The sequence below is a fragment of the Salmo salar genome, chromosome ssa24, assembly GCF_905237065.1.
Source record: "Salmo salar chromosome ssa24, Ssal_v3.1, whole genome shotgun sequence".
In the NCBI taxonomy this organism is placed as follows: Eukaryota; Metazoa; Chordata; class Actinopteri; order Salmoniformes; family Salmonidae; genus Salmo; species Salmo salar.
The window spans coordinates 38,239,663-38,256,134 of record NC_059465.1 but is presented as its reverse complement, the minus strand read 5'-3'; the positions used below and the strand labels follow the sequence as shown (position 1 = coordinate 38,256,134).

Here is a 16,472-nt window from a genome sequence, read left to right as displayed (position 1 = left end):
TGATCAAACACTCAGCGATGTGCTGTGATTGATCTGATTTAATTAGTTTGCCAATGTAAAACAGGTCGCTGTGATGGAAAGGTAAAGACGACGAGCGTGGAGAGAGACATAAATAACACAGCCTCTCTCTTCCCCTCAGACTGCTGAATAATGATGGGGGTAAATATCTCATCACACTAAAAGGCTCTGTGTGTGGAACAATGGCAGGATGAGGATGGGCAGTGGATCTATTGTGAACCTGTCCTGAGGGATGAGGATGGGCAGTGGATCTATTGTAAACCTGTCCTGCGGGATGAGGATGGGTAGTGGATCTATTGTAAACCTGTCCTGAGGGATGGGGATGGGTAGTGGATCTATTGTAAACCTGTCCTGCGGGATGAGGATGGGTAGTGTATCTATTGTAAACCTGTCCTGTGGGATGAGGATGGGTAGTGGATCTATTGTAAACCTGTCCTGTGGGATGAGGATGGGTAGTGGATCTATTGTAAACCTGTCCTGAGGGATGAGGATGGGTAGTGGATCTATTGTAAACCTGTCCTGAGGGATGAGGATGGGTAGTGGATCTATTGTAAACCTGTCCTGAGGGATGAGGATGGGTAGTGGATCTATTGTAAACCTGTCCTGAGGGATGAGGATGGGTAGTGGATCTATTGTAAACCTGTCCTCTGGAAGCACATGGAGACAGAGTGTGTTGAAGGCAGCTAGAGAACCCTGGCACTTTGCATTGGTTGTGTTCCAAATTACACCCTATTCCCTGTTGAGCTCCATGGACCCTGGTCAAAAGTAGCGCACTAAGTAGGGAATAGGGTGCCATTTGGGCTACAATTTTTATCAGGAGGCACAAGCTGCTTCTCAGGCCACTGCCCCCACACCGCACCACCCCACCCCGCACCACACCACCCAAAGCCATCCCACATCCCACCACCCCACGCCACCCCACCATCCCATCCCACACCGCACCGCTCCACACCACCCCGCACCACATCACACCACCCCGCCACACCACACCACCACACCACCCCGCACCACATCACACCACCCCACCACCACACTACACCACCCCACCACACCACCCCACACTTCCTTTCCCCTTCATACTGTGAGTGTATGACCCTGCGTTGACTAATCAAAGCATCAGTACAAACAAGCATGTGATTTATCTACTGTCATCTGGAGAAAGAGAGGAAAGGAGGATAAATCTCTGCTCTGTGAGAGGAAGCGTTCTGTCTGTGGATCAGGATCTCCTGAAGGGTAGTCGTGACTATTTGAAAGGGCAACGTCCCCCTTGGCATTCTCATACAGTACAACACTGATAGGACGAAAACTAAGGACAGGAAAAAAATAAAACATGTTTTTATTAGCAAACAAAATAGACATACAGTACAATTTGGACATGATATCCTGGATGTGGATATCAATTGTTTCAACATCAATAATGAGCAGGGAGCTCAGACACCCATCTATATTTTACTGTCCTAATATCCAAGGTAAGATGAACTTTGGGATATGCACTGAGGGATCACTTACTATTTCATATTCAGACTACTTAGAAGTACGGTGGCTGGACGTAAACGAATCCAGTGTTGGGCACTGTGCCTAGAATAAGACAAGGTCTGCTTCCCAAAGAGTACACTTACATAGTGCACCACTTTTGACCATAGCCCTATAGACCCTGTTCAAAATGAGTTCACTATAGGGAATAGGGCACCGTTTGGGATGATAGGGAATAGGGCACCATTTGGGACGTAGAGGAGTGCTATGTGGCCTAGAGAGGGGCGGAACCACACGATTAGCGAGAGTATCTTATTAGTGTTTCCAAATGGGTAAATAAGTTATGAGACTTTTATTTGAAGGTAATCTGTTTGCCTTGAAACCTCTAAAACAAGGGTTGGAGACAGACCTCTGAAACCTCCAAAGCAGATGTTGGAGACAGACCTCTGAAACCTCCAAAGCAGATGTTGGAGACAGACCTCTGAAACCAGATGTTGGAGACAGACCTCTGAAACCAGATGTTGGAGACAGACCTCTGAAACCTCCAAAGCAGATGTTGGAGACAGACCTCTGAAACCTCCAAACAGATGTTGGAGACAGACCTCTGAAACCAGATGTTGGAGACAGACCTCTGAAACCTCCAAAGCAGATGTTGGAGACAGACCTCTGAAACCTCCAAACAGATGTTGGAGACAGACCTCTGAAACCTCCAAACAGATGTTGGAGACAGACCTCTGAAACCTCCTCATCTGAAACCTGATCTATCTACAGCTACCTTATTACTGGGAAGCATCTCCTACTGGAGAATTGATCTATCTACAGCTACCTTATTACTGGGAAGCATCTCCTACTGGAGAATTGATCTATCTACAGCTACCTTATTACTGGGAAGCATCTCCTACTGGAGAATTGATCTATCTACAACTACCCTATTACTTGTATCACCAATAATACTATTTAGGCCTGTATAATATTTACAATGGCATCAACAGCTATTGTTTCAATTCATCCCAGGATTCAACTCCAAATAGACTATACATATACAGTAAGCCTAGGGTTTCAGGTTCTGGTTGATTTCAAATGGAATCTTCATGTTAATCATTAATATGTTGGATTCACATCTCAATCTCAACCAAAAATCTAAGTTAAGAATACAACTAATTCAAATAAAACATTACTTAAAGTGAATTTAAAGTTTGATTCAATTAGATTATATTTAGTCGTATTCTTTAACTGTGACTTTTGGTTGAGATGGAGATGTGAATCCAACAGATCAATTATTCATTTGTAGACAAACTGGATATTGAATTGTGTTTGGTTGTCAACACAACCAAATATATGTAACTTCTGCTTGGATAGTTCCATCTGTGATACTGACTTAGTCTGGCTTTAATTCTAGTTTGTCTATTGATAATTGATATGTTGGACATTGTTTTTCCATTGGAATTTGGTTGTGCTTTTAGATGGTTGAAAGCACAGTGATAACACGTTGGAAAATCCACTAACTTTTGGCTGTCTTTTTGAGTGGGTGAATATAGGTTATAATCTCATTGAACAACGTCTCAACCAAATATTACCAAATTATCCACATTGAAATGGTGGTGGGCCCAGTGGGAGATGTGAGCATGTCTCAATGTAATCAAAAGTATGAAATTATCATGTTATTGTCAAATACAATATCTTATTCGGGCTTACTTGCAATCAATTTGCAGTGTATGAATTATACAAATTATGTTCAGCCCACCTGACCACCCGCTCAGGAAAAATTGGCCTGCAGCTCAATCTAGTTTTACCCCTGTTCTAAAGGTTGTTGAAGAATTATCAGTGTGTTTACAAATTAATGTAAAAGAAACATTTATTGTTTAACATGTATTTATTTTAATTGTTTTTCCCAATGCTGAAACATCAGGGCAGTCTGTGGTTTCCTCCAAAAAGCTCCCTGAAAAAAAAAATCAATCATGTTACTGCTGGTAAACAGACAACCTGGCCTCACAGGCCAGACACTTTATTCTGTTCTCATCAGATAATTACTGGAAACAAACTACCAGCTCCAAAATCCTTCAATCAATGCCTCACACTCATTGACACAGTTCAGAATGTAATGATATCTCTTTTGCCTTCACGTGACGAACACAGGATGGTACACAGGAATTCCACAATCCCCAACCTACCCCAGTACCTCACATTCTCCCCCAGGCAATGGATATAGCTGACGACCTACCCTGACTACCTACCCTGTTAACCTACCCTGACTACCTACCCTGACGACCTACCCCAGTACCTCACATTCTCCCCCGGGCAATGGATATACCTGAAGACCGACTCTGACGACCTACCCTTACGACCTACCCTTACGACCTACCCTGACAACATACCATGACGACCTACCCCAGTACCTCACATTCTCACCTACTGTATGCAAAGCTGAAATGGAGCATGTGTAAAATGCTGCTATCAGATACAGTTTGTGTCAGTACAGTTTGCAGAAGGACCTCCCTCTCACCTTTGACCCTGCTCTATACACTGCTGAGGGTGAGCGGCGGCGGCATGGTGCTCAATAGGTGAGGGGCAGGGTAGTGGTTGCTCAGCGGGTTGTTGAGGGTTACGTTGAACGTGCCCTTCAGAACCGTGTCCATGATCGCTGGGCTGAGCTGAGAGGGAAACACAACAAAACAAAGGGAAAGATTCAAACAACCTGGGAAGGAACTCCCTAAAGGGCAACAACGTGAGTAAAAGGTCAGTAATCCTTGTTGTAATCCATATGAGAACTGAATTCCATGTTTCCATTGCAACAGCAGTTCAGGGTGACCCAGTTTCCCTCTTGCAGAGGTGAGTGTGTGATGTTTTCCTGATGAGCAGCCCTGTGAAGAAACGGTCCCTTGGGCTGACTCCAGAGTATTTGAGTGATCAATAACATGGCGGATGTAGCTAGAGAAACACAGTGAAGAGATGTAGCTACTAGCTACAGAGAAACACAGTGAAGAGATGTAGCTACTAGCTACAGAGAAACACAGTGAAGAGATGTAGCTACTAGCTACAGAGAAACACAGTGAAGGGATGTAGCTACTAGCTACAGAGAAACACAGTGAAGGGATGTAGCTACTAGCTACAGAGAAACACAGTGAAGAGATGTAGCTACTAGCTACAGAGAAACACAGTGAAGAGATGTAGCTACTAGCTACAGAGAAACACAGTGAAGAGATGTAGCTACTAGCTACAGAGAAACACAGTGAAGAGATGTAGCTACTAGCTACAGAGAAACACAGTGAAGAGATGTAGCTACTAGCTACAGAGAAACACAGTGAAGAGATGTAGCTACTAGCTACAGAGAAACACAGTGAAGAGATGTAGCTACTAGCTACAGAGAAACACAGTGAAGAGATGTAGCTACTAGCTACAGAGAAACACAGTGAAGGGATGTAGCTACTAGCTACAGAGAAACACAGTGAAGAGATGTAGCTACTAGCTATAGAGAAACACAGTGAAGAGATGTAGCTACTAGCTTTTATTGTATTTATTTAACCTTTTTTTTTTTAACTAGGCAAGTCAGTTAAGAACAAATTATTATTTACAATGACGGCCTACACCGGTCAAATCCGGATGACGCCGGGCCAATTGTGCACCGCCATATGGGACTCCCAATCACGGCCGGTTGTGATACAGCCTGGAATCTAACCAGGGTCTGTAGTACCGCCTCTAGCACTGAGATGCAGTGCCTTAGACCGCAGCTACAGAGAAACACAGTGAAAAGAGCACAGCGGGCAACACAACAAGGGGAAGGAAGGGCAAAGTGATGACACTACACTCTTGGAAAAGGAAATCTATATGGATTTATGCACTGATTTGTGGAGGAAAAACTCTCAGGTCATTTAGGGTCAACTTGACCTTTTGTTTGAGTGACAATCTCAGACAAAAATGCTGGCCTGTGTGTTACAGAATATGACTACATAAAAATGTTAGGTGTGCCAACAATTCAAACCTTGAAATATCTCTCCTGACCCCATTTCATAATTTGCCAAGACGGAGATATCGCTGGTAGAGAATTCTGAACGTATCGGTATAACTACTACAATAACGTGGTTCACGCAGCTCTTGAAACAAAACAACATTTTCTTACAGTATGTAGCTCATTCCTCTAATCTTTTTTGTCGTTGTTTAATCTAATCAAATGTAATTTGTAGTCAGTCAGAATCAGTGAGGTTGTAAAAAGCATCTGTTCCTGTCATCGGTAGACTACACCAGGCTGAATAACAGCCTCAGCAGTCCTCAGTAACCTCGCTTAGAAAAAAAGGTGCTATCTAGAACCTAAAGCGGTTCTTCGGCTGTCCCCATAGGAGAACCCTTTGAAGAAACCTTTTTGGTTCCAGGTAGAACCCTTTTGGGCTTCATGTAGAACCCTTCCCACAGAGGGTTCTACCTGGTACCAAAAAGTGTTCTAACTCTAACCCAAAAGGGTTATCCTATAGGGACAGCCGAAGAACCCTTTTGGAACCCTTTTTTCTACGTGTTGACAGTCAGTGGAGTGCAACACCTAGCTCCACCACCTGCTTTGTTTGAGAGACTGTGTTTGAGAGACTGTGTTTGTGAGACTGTGTGTGTGTGCATGTGAGTACTCGTACGCGTGTGCAGCCCCACCATGTACACCTCCGCTATGGTGGTGATTCCCTGGGCATCCCATCACCTGTTCAACCCCGGGGCACTTCAACCCCGGGGCACCCTAGTGCTGAACCCTCCCAAACACATCAAACAGATCGATAAGCACCAAGCCGCTCCACCTGCTGACCTTAAGACCACTAGAGTAGAGTACCACCTACTGACCTTAAGACCACTAGAGTAGACTACCACCTACTGACCTTAAGACCACTAGAGTAGACTACCACCTACTGACCATAAGACCACTAGAGTAGACTACCACCTGCTGACCTTAAGACCACTAGAGTAGACTACCACCTACTGACCTTAAGACCACTAGAGTAGACTACCACCTACTGACCTTAAGACCACTAGAGTAGACTACCACCTACTGACCTTAAGACCACTAGAGTAGACTACCACCTACTGACCTTAAGACCACTAGAGTAGACTACCACCTGCTGACCTTAAGACCACTAGAGTAGACTACCACCTGCTGACCTTAAGACCACTAGAGTAGACTACCACCTGCTGACCTTTAGACCACTAGAGTAGACTACCACCTGCTGACCTTAAGACCACTAGAGTAGACTACCACCTGCTGACCTTTAGACCACTAGAGTAGACTACCACCTACTGACCTTAAGACCACTAGAGTAGACTACCACCTACTGACCTTAAGACCACTAGAGCAGACTACCACCTACTGACCTTAAGACCACTAGAGTAGACTACCACCTGCTGACCTTTACATTTTACATTTACATTTTAGTCATTTAGCAGACGCTCTTATCCAGAGCGACTTACATTTCATTTCATACATTTTTTTTCCCCGTACTGGCCCCCCATGGGAATCGCACCCACAACCCTGGCGTTGCAAACACCATGCGTGCAAACACCATGCTCTACCAGCTGAGCTACAGGGAAGGCCACTTTAGACCACTAGAGCAGACTACCACCTACTGACCTTAAGACCACTAGAGTAGACTACCACCTGCTGACCTTTAGACCACTAGAGCAGAGTCAGAGTGCAGTATAGGAGTGTGGAGTTCACTAAAATAGCCAACAGCACAAAAAGAGGAAATCAGTGGGAATTCCACATGCACTTCAAAGCTTGACTAAAACCATCCTAGTTCTGAGATCCACAAATTCACATGCTGCGATCTGTATTCACAGTGCACATCGTGGCGGCAGCCCGATCTGTATGCCAGGAGCAACATTGGGAGAAGGAGCGGCTTGGTTCTTATCGATCTGTTTGATGTGTTTGGGAGGGTTCAGCACTAGGGTGCCCCGGGGTTGAAGTACCCCGGGGTTGAACAGGTGATGGGATACCCAGGGAATCACCACCACAGCGGGGGCACACAGAGGTGACACACGCATACACACTTATACAAGCATATACACGTGTACACACACACACACACACACACACAGTCTCTCAAACACACACACACACACACACACACACACACACACACACACACACACACACACACACACACACACACACACACACACACACACACACACACACACACACACACACACACACAGTCGCTCAAACACAGACCCATTTGCTTGCTCTGTCTGTCACAATAACATATGTCAACTAGACACTTTCAAACCATGTAGTTCCACCGTGCCATTCCAACAGTGTATTGATTTACAGTTACTAGCCAATCACAGTGATATGAACTTCAGTTACTAGCCAATCACAGTGATATGAACTACAGTTACTAGCCAATCACAGTGATATGAGCTTCAAGGTTGTGTCCTAAATGGCTCCCTATTCCCTAAATAGTGTACTACTTTAGACCAGGTCTCTGGCCTCTGGTCAAAAAGTCTCTGGTCAAAAGGTCTCTGGTCAAAAGGTCTCTGCTCAAAATGTCTCTGGTCTCTGGTCAAAAGGTCTCTGGTCAAAAGGTCTCTGGTCAAAAGGTCTCTGGTCAAAATGTCTCTGGTCTCTGGTCAAAAGGTCTCTGGTCAAAAGGTCTCTGGTCAAAAGGTCTCTGGTCAAAAGGTCTCTGGTCAAAATGTCTCTGGTCTCTGGTCAAAAGGTCTCTGGTCAAAAAGTATCTGGTCAAAAGGTCTCTGGTCAAAAGGTCTCTGGTCAAAAGGTCTCTGGTCAAAAGGTCTCTGGTCAAAAAGTATCTGGTCAAAAGGTCTCTGGTGTCTGGTCAAAAGGTCTCTGGTCAAAAGGTCTCTGGTCAAAAGGTCTCTGGTCAAAAGGTCTCTCGTCAAAAGGTCTCCGGTGTCTGGTCAAAAGGTCTCTCGTCAAAAGGTCTCTGGTGTCTGGTCAAAAGGTCTCTCGTCAAAAGGTCTCTGGTGTCTGGTCAAAAGGTCTCTCGTCAAAAGGTCTCTGGTGTCTGGTCAAAAGGTCTCTGGTCAAAAGGTCTCTGGTCAAAAGGTCTCTGGTCAAAAGGTCTCTCGTCAAAAGGTCTCTGGTGTCTGGTCAAAAGGTCTCTCGTCAAAAGGTCTCTGGTGTCTGGTCAAAAGGTCTCTGGTCAAAAGGTCTCTGCTCAAAAGGTCTCTGCTCAAAAGGTCTCTGCTCAAAAGGTCTCTGCTCAAAAGGTCTCTGGTCTCTGATCAAAAGGTCTCTGGTCTCTGATCAAAAGGTCTCTGGTCTCTGGTCAAAAGGTCTCTCGTCAAAAGGTCTCTCGTCAAAAGGTCTCTCGACCTTTCGTCAAAAGGTCTCTCGTCAAAAGGTCTCTCGTCAAAAGGTCTCTCGTCTCTGCTCAAAAGGTCTCTGGTCTCTGCTCAAAAGGTCTCTGGTCTTTGGTCAAAAGGTCTCTGGTCTCTGGTCAAAAGGTCTCTGGTCTCTGGTCAAAAGGTCTCTCATCAAAAGGTCTCTGGTCAAAAGGTCTCTGCTCAAAAGGCCTCTGGTCAAAAGGTCTCTGGTCAAAAGGTCTCTGCTCAAAAGGTCTCTGCTCAAAAGGTCTCTGCTCAAAAGGTCTCTGCTCAAAAGGTCTCTGGTCAAAAGGTCTCTGCTCAAAAGGTCTCTGGTCAAAAGGTCTCTGGTCAAAAGGTCTCTCGTCAAAAGGTCTCTGGTCAAAAGGTCTCTGCTCAAAAGGTCTCTGCTCAAAAGGCCTCTGGTCAAAAGGTCTCTGGTCAAAAGGTCTCTGGTCAAAAGGTCTCTGCTCAAAAGGTCTCTGGTCTCTGCTCAAAAGGTCTCTCATCAAAAGGTCTCTGGTGAAAAGGTCTCTGCTCAAAAGGTCTCTGGTCTCTGCTCAAAAGGTCTCTGGTCTCTGCTCAAAAGGTCTCTCATCAAAAGGTCTCTGGTCAAAAGGTCTCTTCTCAAAAGGTCTCTGGTCTCTGCTCAAAAGGTCTCTGCTCAAAAGGTCTCTGCTCAAAAGGTCTCTGCTCAAAAGGTCTCTGCTCAAAAGGTCTCTGTTCTCTCGTCAAAAGGTCTCTGGTCAAAAGGTCTCTGGTCAAAATGTCTCTGGTTAAAAGTAGTGAACTATATAGAGTATAGTTTCAGACGCAGACCAGCTACTGAACAGCTACTGACCAGCTACTGAACAGCTATTGAACAGCTATTGAACAGCGAGGGACACACCAGACCAGACCAGCTATTGAACGCGAGGGACACACCAGACCAGACCAGACCAGCTATTGAACAGCTATTGAACAGCGAGGGACACACCAGACCAGACCAGCTATTGAACAGCGAGGGACACACCAGACCAGACCAGCTATTGAACAGCTATTAAACAGCGAGGGACACACCAGACCAGACCAGACCAGCTATTGAACAGCTATTAAACAGCGAGGGACACTTTTGAAAGGTTTCTCTGCACCGTAATGTTTAATGCACCATAGCCTAATAAGACTGAAGAGAGGTAGGAGATCATATCAAACACTTCACAAGTTTTATGACTACAAGGTAATTCCCAAAGCTTTACTTTCTCAAAATAACAGATATGTACTACAGTAGAGTGTAGTGCCATGCTCGTTAAATCACAGGCCTACACATCGGAATCACAGAGCTCATTTGTCAAATACCTGTGAAATACATTTTGCATTACTTTCTACATTTTGTAAACAAAATACACCATTCATTTGTCTTTGCTACTACAACAGTTATATTCCAATTGTCCAAGTCGACAGAGATGGCTCAATACTGTTCTGTGTTAATGTCACGATGAGGATGGCTCAATACTGTTCTGTGTTAACGTCACGAGGAGGATGGCTCAATACTGTTCTGTGTTAATGTCACGATGAGGATGGCTCAATACTGTTCTGCGTTAACGTCACGAGGAGGATGGCTCAATACTGTTCTGTGTTAACTTCAAGATGAGGATGGCTCAATACTGTTCTGTGTTAATGTCACGAGGAGGATGGCTCAATACTGTTCTGTGTTAATGTCACAAGCAGGATGGCTCAATACTGTTCTGTGTTAACGTCACGATGAGGATGGCTCAATACTGTTCTGTGTTAATGTCACGATGAGGATGGCTCAATACTGTTCTGTGTTAATGTCACAATGAGGATGGCTCAATACTGTTCTGTGTTAATGTCACGATGAGGATGGCTCAATACTGTTCTGTGTTAATGTCACGAGGAGGATGGCTCAATACTGTTCTGTGTTAACGTCACGATGAGGATGGCTCAATACTGTTCTGTGTTAACGTCACGATGAGGATGGCTCAATACTGTTCTGTGTTAACGTCACGATGAGGATGGCTCAATACTGTTCTGTGTTAACGTCACGATGAGGATGGCTCAATACTGTTCTGTGTTAACGTCACGATGAGGATGGCTCAATACTGTTCTGTGTTAATGTCACGAGGAGGATGGCTCAATACTGTTCTGTGTTAACGTCACGATGAGGATGGCTCAATACTGTTCTGTGTTAACGTCACGATGAGGATGGCTCAATACTGTTCTGTGTTAACGTCACGAGGAGGATGGCTCAATACTGTTCTGTGTTAACGTCACGATGAGGATGGCTCAATACTGTTCTGTGTTAACGTCACGATGAGGATGGCTCAATACTGTTCTGTGTTAATGTCACGAGGAGGATGGCTCAATACTGTTCTGTGTTAACGTCACGATGAGGATGGCTCAATACTGTTCTGTGTTAACGTCACGATGAGGATGGCTCAATACTGTTCTGTGTTAATGTCACGATGAGGATGGCTCAATACTGTTCTGTGTTAATGTCACGATGAGGATGGCTCAATACTGTTCTGTGTTAACGTCACGATGAGGATGGCTCAATACTGTTCTGTGTTAATGTCACGATGAGGATGGCTCAATACTGTTCTGTGTTAACGTCACGATGAGGATGGATCAATACTGTTCTGTGTTAATGTCACGATGAGGATGGCTCAATACTGTTCTGTGTTAACGTCACGATGAGGATGGCTCAATACTGTTCTGTGTTAACGTCACGATGAGGATGGCTCAATACTGTTCTGTGTTAATGTCACGATGAGTGTTTGATAGATACCCTTTGATTTGATATTTTCAAATACTCTGTGTTTGTTAAAGTCTGCCTGGAGAGCCAATGACATGCGGATGACTCAACACTATACACGTCAGCTACCGTAGTGACTGAAATGACTGCGACACTTAACACAGATCTGCAGGTAGTTTCAGAACGGGTGGCAAGGAATAAGTTAGTCCTAAAAATTTTAAAAACTAAAAGCATTGTATTTGGGACAAATCATTCACTAAACCCTAAACCTCAACTACATCTTGTAATAAATCATGTGGAAATTGAGCAAGTTGATGTGACTAAACGGCTTGGAGTAACCCTGGATTATAAACTGTCATGGTCAAAACATTGATACAACAGTAGCTAAGATAGAAGTCTGTCCATAATAAAGCGCTTCTCTGCCTTCTTAACAACACTATCAACAAGGCAGGTCCTACAGGCCCTAGTTTTGTCACACCTGGAGTACTGTCCAGTCATGTGGTCAGGTGCCATAAAGAGGGACTTAGGAAAATTGCAATTGGCCCAGAACAGAGCAGCACGGCTGGCTCTTAAATGTACACGGAGTGCAAACATTAATGATATGCATGTCAATATCTCATGGCTCAAAGTGGAGGACAGATTGTCTTCATCACTACTTGTTTTTGGAAGAGGTATTGACAAGCTGAATGCAACTTGGTGTCTGTTTAAACTACTGGCACAAAGCTCAGACACCCATGCATACCCCACAAGACATGCCACCAGAGGTCTCTTCACAGTCCCCAAGTCCAGAAGAGACTGTGGGAGATGCACAATACTACATAGAGCCATGTCTACATGGAACTCTATTCCACATCAAGTAACTGATGCAAACAGTAATATCAGATTTTAAAAAACAGGTAAAAATACACATTATGGAATAGCGGGGACTGTGAAGAGACACACACACACATGCACAGATACACGCATACAAACACACAAACGCTAGCACACGCACTCTACACACAGGTACATTGTAATATTGTTGTATGGTGTGTTGTGTATGTGGTGGTGTGTCAGTGTTATATGATGTACTGTTTTACCTTTTGTTTTAAGTGTAATGTAAGTGTCAATGTGTTTGGACCCCAGGAAGAGTAGCTGCTGCCTTGGCAGGAACTAATGGGGATCCCTAATAAACCCCAGGAAGAGTAGCTGCTGCCTTGGCAGGAACTAATGGGGATCCCTAATAAACCTCAGGAAGAGTAGCTGCTGCCTTGGCAGGAAGTAATGGGGATCTATAATAAACCCCAGGAAGAGTAGCTGCTGCCTTGGCAGGAACTAATGGGGATCCATAATAAACCCCAGGAAGAGTAGCTGCTGCCTTGGCAGGAACTAATGGGGATCCATAATAAACCCCAGGAAGAGTAGCTGCTGCCTTGGCAGGAACTAATGGGGATCCATAATAAACCCCAGGAAGAGTAGCTGCTGCCTTGGCAGGAACTAATGGGGATCCATAATAAACCCCAGGAAGAGTAGCTGCTGCCATGGCAGGAACTAATGGAGATGCATAAGAAAAAACAAATATAAAATGTGCAGCAATTTTGGTACTTATCTATTGGTTTATTAAGACAGGCAAGCTCAAAAAGTCACAAATAAAGTGTTTGAATCGCTTTTGAAACCGAGATTCTCATAATGTTGGGGCAATTCATGTACGTTTAAGCATCTCAAAAAGACTGATGTTACAAGGTAAAAGCTAGTCTGATAGTGAGTTACCTCATAGGTGCCTGGGCCGGGGTTGGTGTTCTTGGGGACTTTGAAGCGATCCTCCCTGGACACGATCAGAGCCATCTGGGGACTGGACTTGATGTCAGGACTATACTGACCTGGACCTGGTGGACAGAGGAGAGGAAAGTAGAGGAGAGGGATAGGAGAATAGAATAGAGGAGAATAGAATAGAGGAGAATAGAATAGAGGAGAATAGAGGAGAGGAGAATAGAATAGAGGAGAATAGAATAGAGGAGAATAGAATAGAATAGAGGAGAATAGAATAGAGGAGAATAGAATAGAGGAGAATAGAATAGAGGAGAATAGAATAGAGGAGAATAGAATAGAGGAGAATAGAGGAGAATAGAATAGAGGAGAATAGAGGAGAATATAGGAGAATAGAGGAGAATAGAATAGAGGAGAATATAGGAGAATAGAGGAGAAAAGAATAAAGGAGAGTAGAGGTGAATATAGGAGAATAGAGGAGAATAGAATAGAGGAGAATAGAATAAAAGAGAGTAGAGGTGAATATAGGAGAATAGAGGAGAATAGAATAGAGGAGAATAGAATAAAGGAGAGTAGAGGAGAATAGAGGAGAATAGAGGAGAATAGAATAGAATAGAATAGAGGAGAATAGAATAAAGGAGAGTAGAGGAGAATAGAGGAGAGTAGAGGAGAAGAGGGGAGAATTAAAGAGGGAGAATAGAGGAGAGGAGAGAAGAGGACAATAGAATAGAATAATAAAATAGAGGAGAGGAGGGAAGGGGATAAGAGAGGAGGGGGAGAGGAGAGGAGGGGAGGGGGAGAGGAGATGAGAGGGGGATGAGGAGATGAGAGGAGGGGGAGAGGAGAAGAGAGGAGGGGGAGAGGAGAAGAGAGGAGGGGGAGAGGAGAAGAGGGGAGGGGGAGAGGAGATGCGAGGGAAGGGGAGAGGAGATGGGAGGGAAGGGGAGAGGAGGGGAGAGGAGGGGGGCGGAGAGGAGGGGAGAGGGAGAGGAGGGGATAGGAGAGGGGAGGAGAGGAGAGGAGGGGAGAGGGAGAGGAAAGGATAGGAGAGGGGAGGGAAGGGGAGAGGAGGGGCGGCGGAGAGGAGAGGAGGGGATAGGAGAGGGGAGGAGAGGGGGAGAGGAGAGGGGGAGAGAAGAGTCAGGCTCTGAGCCTCATCACCATAAACCATTCATATTCCAATAAGATACCACTTGAGAAGAAAAGTGTAGAGTAGGGACTGAGCTAACTCTCAATGACTCACTCACTCGGTCACTGATGTAAACAACAAATGATCCTAGCAATACAGAGTGAATGAAAACATGACGAGGTAATACAACTCTTTAAGTATGCTAGATGACATTTGGACTAAATGATGAAAACAAGGTTGAGGAAGAAAATGTAACCAGTAGGGCCTGGGGGTTCCCGCACCGAATCACTTGTCTGACCCCCAGCTAACTCAAAGGTGCTCACCGCCACAGAAAAATGTGATTGGTTTCTAGAGTTATTTTGCATTCTGAACATTCCCATTTCACCTGGAGCAGATTCCGTGTCGTAGAGCCCATTTCTACCGCAGCCATTGGGTGACTGCAGAAGTATACACCTAATATTGTTGAACATATTCCAATCAAGTTGACATCAAAATGTGATTGCAAAAAGGCATGGATGAGGGGTGAAATAATACCCCATATTCTGAAATGCAAATTAAATAATGGCTGAAATGAACTCGCTATGTGTTTGAGAGCACACTTTGCACACAGCCAGATCTATTTATATGCAAATCAATCTCTTGTTAAGGGGTTGAGTCTTGGGTAAAATAGGTTGCATAAATTATCCAAATAAGTCATGAATCTTTTTTTGAAAGAACATCTGCAATGAAAGTATAATTGAAGTAAAAATTAGGCTAACCACAAAGAGAAACGGACACTGTATTTGAATGGAAGGACATTGGTCTCCTCAACAAGCCCAGTCTATTGTCTCCTCAACAAGCCCAGTTTATTGTCACCTCAACAAGCCCAGTTTCTTGTCTCCTCAACAAGCCCAGTCTATTGTCACCTCAACAAGCCCAGTCTATTGTCTCCTCAACAAGCCCAGTCTACTGGTCTCCTCAACAAGCCCAGTCTATTGTCTCCTCAACAAGCCCAGTTTATTGTCACCTCAACAAGCCCAGTTTCTTGTCTCCTCAACAAGCCCAGTCTATTGTCACCTCAACAAGCCCAGTCTATTGTCTCCTCAACAAGCCCAGTCTTCAGTCTCCTCAACAAGCCCAGTCTATTGTCTCCTCAACAAGCCCAGTTTATTGTCTCCTCAACAAGCCCAGTCTATTGTCTCCTCAACAAGCCCAGTCTACTGGTCTCCTCAACAAGCCCAGTCTATTGTCACCTCAACAAGCCCAGTCTATTGTCACCTCAACAAGCCCAGTCTATTGTCTCCTCAACAAGCCCAGTCTATTGTCACCTCAACAAGCCCAGTCTATTGTCTCCTCAACAAGCCCAGTCTACTGGTCTCCTCAACAAGCCCAGTCTATTGTCTCCTCAACAAGCCCAGTCTATTGTCTCCTCAACAAGCCCAGTCTATTGTCACCTCAACAAGCCCAGTCTATTGTCACCTCAACAAGCCCAGTCTATTGTCTCCTCAACAAGCCCAGTCTATTGTCACCTCAACAAGCCCAGTCTATTGTCTCCTCAACAAGCCCAGTTTATTGTCTCCTCAACAAGCCCAGTTTATTGTCTCCTCAACAAGCCCAGTCTTCAGTCTCCTCAACAAGCTCCGTTTATTGTCCTTCCCTGTAGCTCAGTTGGTAGAGCATGGTGTTTGCAATGCCAGGGTTGTGGGTTCGATTCAAACGGGGGGCCAGTACGGGGAGAAAAAATAAATAATAAAATGTATGAAAATGAAATGAAATGTATGCATTCACTACTGTAAGTCGCTCTGGATAAGAGCGTCTGCTAAATGACCTAAATGTAAAAAATGTAAAATTGTCACCTCAACAAGCCCAGTCTATTGTCTCCTCAACAAGCCCAGTCTATTGCCTCCTCAACAAGCCCAGTTTATTGTCTCCTCAACAAGCCCAGTTTATTGTCTCCTCAACAAGCCCAGTCTATTGTCTCCTCAACAAGCCCAGTCTATTGTCACCTCAACAAGCCCAGTCTATTGTCACCTCAAAAAGCCCAGTTTATTGTCTCCTCAACAAGCCCAGTCTATT

At 44.6% G+C, this 16,472-nt stretch overlaps 1 protein-coding gene across 2 annotated transcripts in view; it reads right to left on the bottom strand.

The window, feature by feature from the left end:
• Window positions 1-1,329: 1,329 nt before the first annotated feature.
• stpg2 (sperm-tail PG-rich repeat containing 2) overlaps window positions 1,330-16,472 on the bottom strand; it is a 75,373-nt gene continuing 60,230 nt past the window's right edge. Inside the window, exons 12-15 of one of the 2 annotated variants that reach the window (XR_006761797.1) lie at window positions 13,292-13,407; window positions 3,995-4,142; window positions 2,233-3,430; window positions 1,330-2,198 (exon numbers count right to left, since the gene is read on the bottom strand). Coding sequence is in view for 1 of the 2 variants with exons in the window: in XM_045706966.1 (XP_045562922.1) it covers window positions 4,008-4,142; window positions 13,292-13,407 (251 nt within the window). In the remaining variant the exon portion in view is untranslated. Of the gene's footprint in view, window positions 3,431-3,994; window positions 4,143-13,291; window positions 13,408-16,472 lie in introns of both variants that reach the window. The other variant, XM_045706966.1, reaches the window with a different exon arrangement.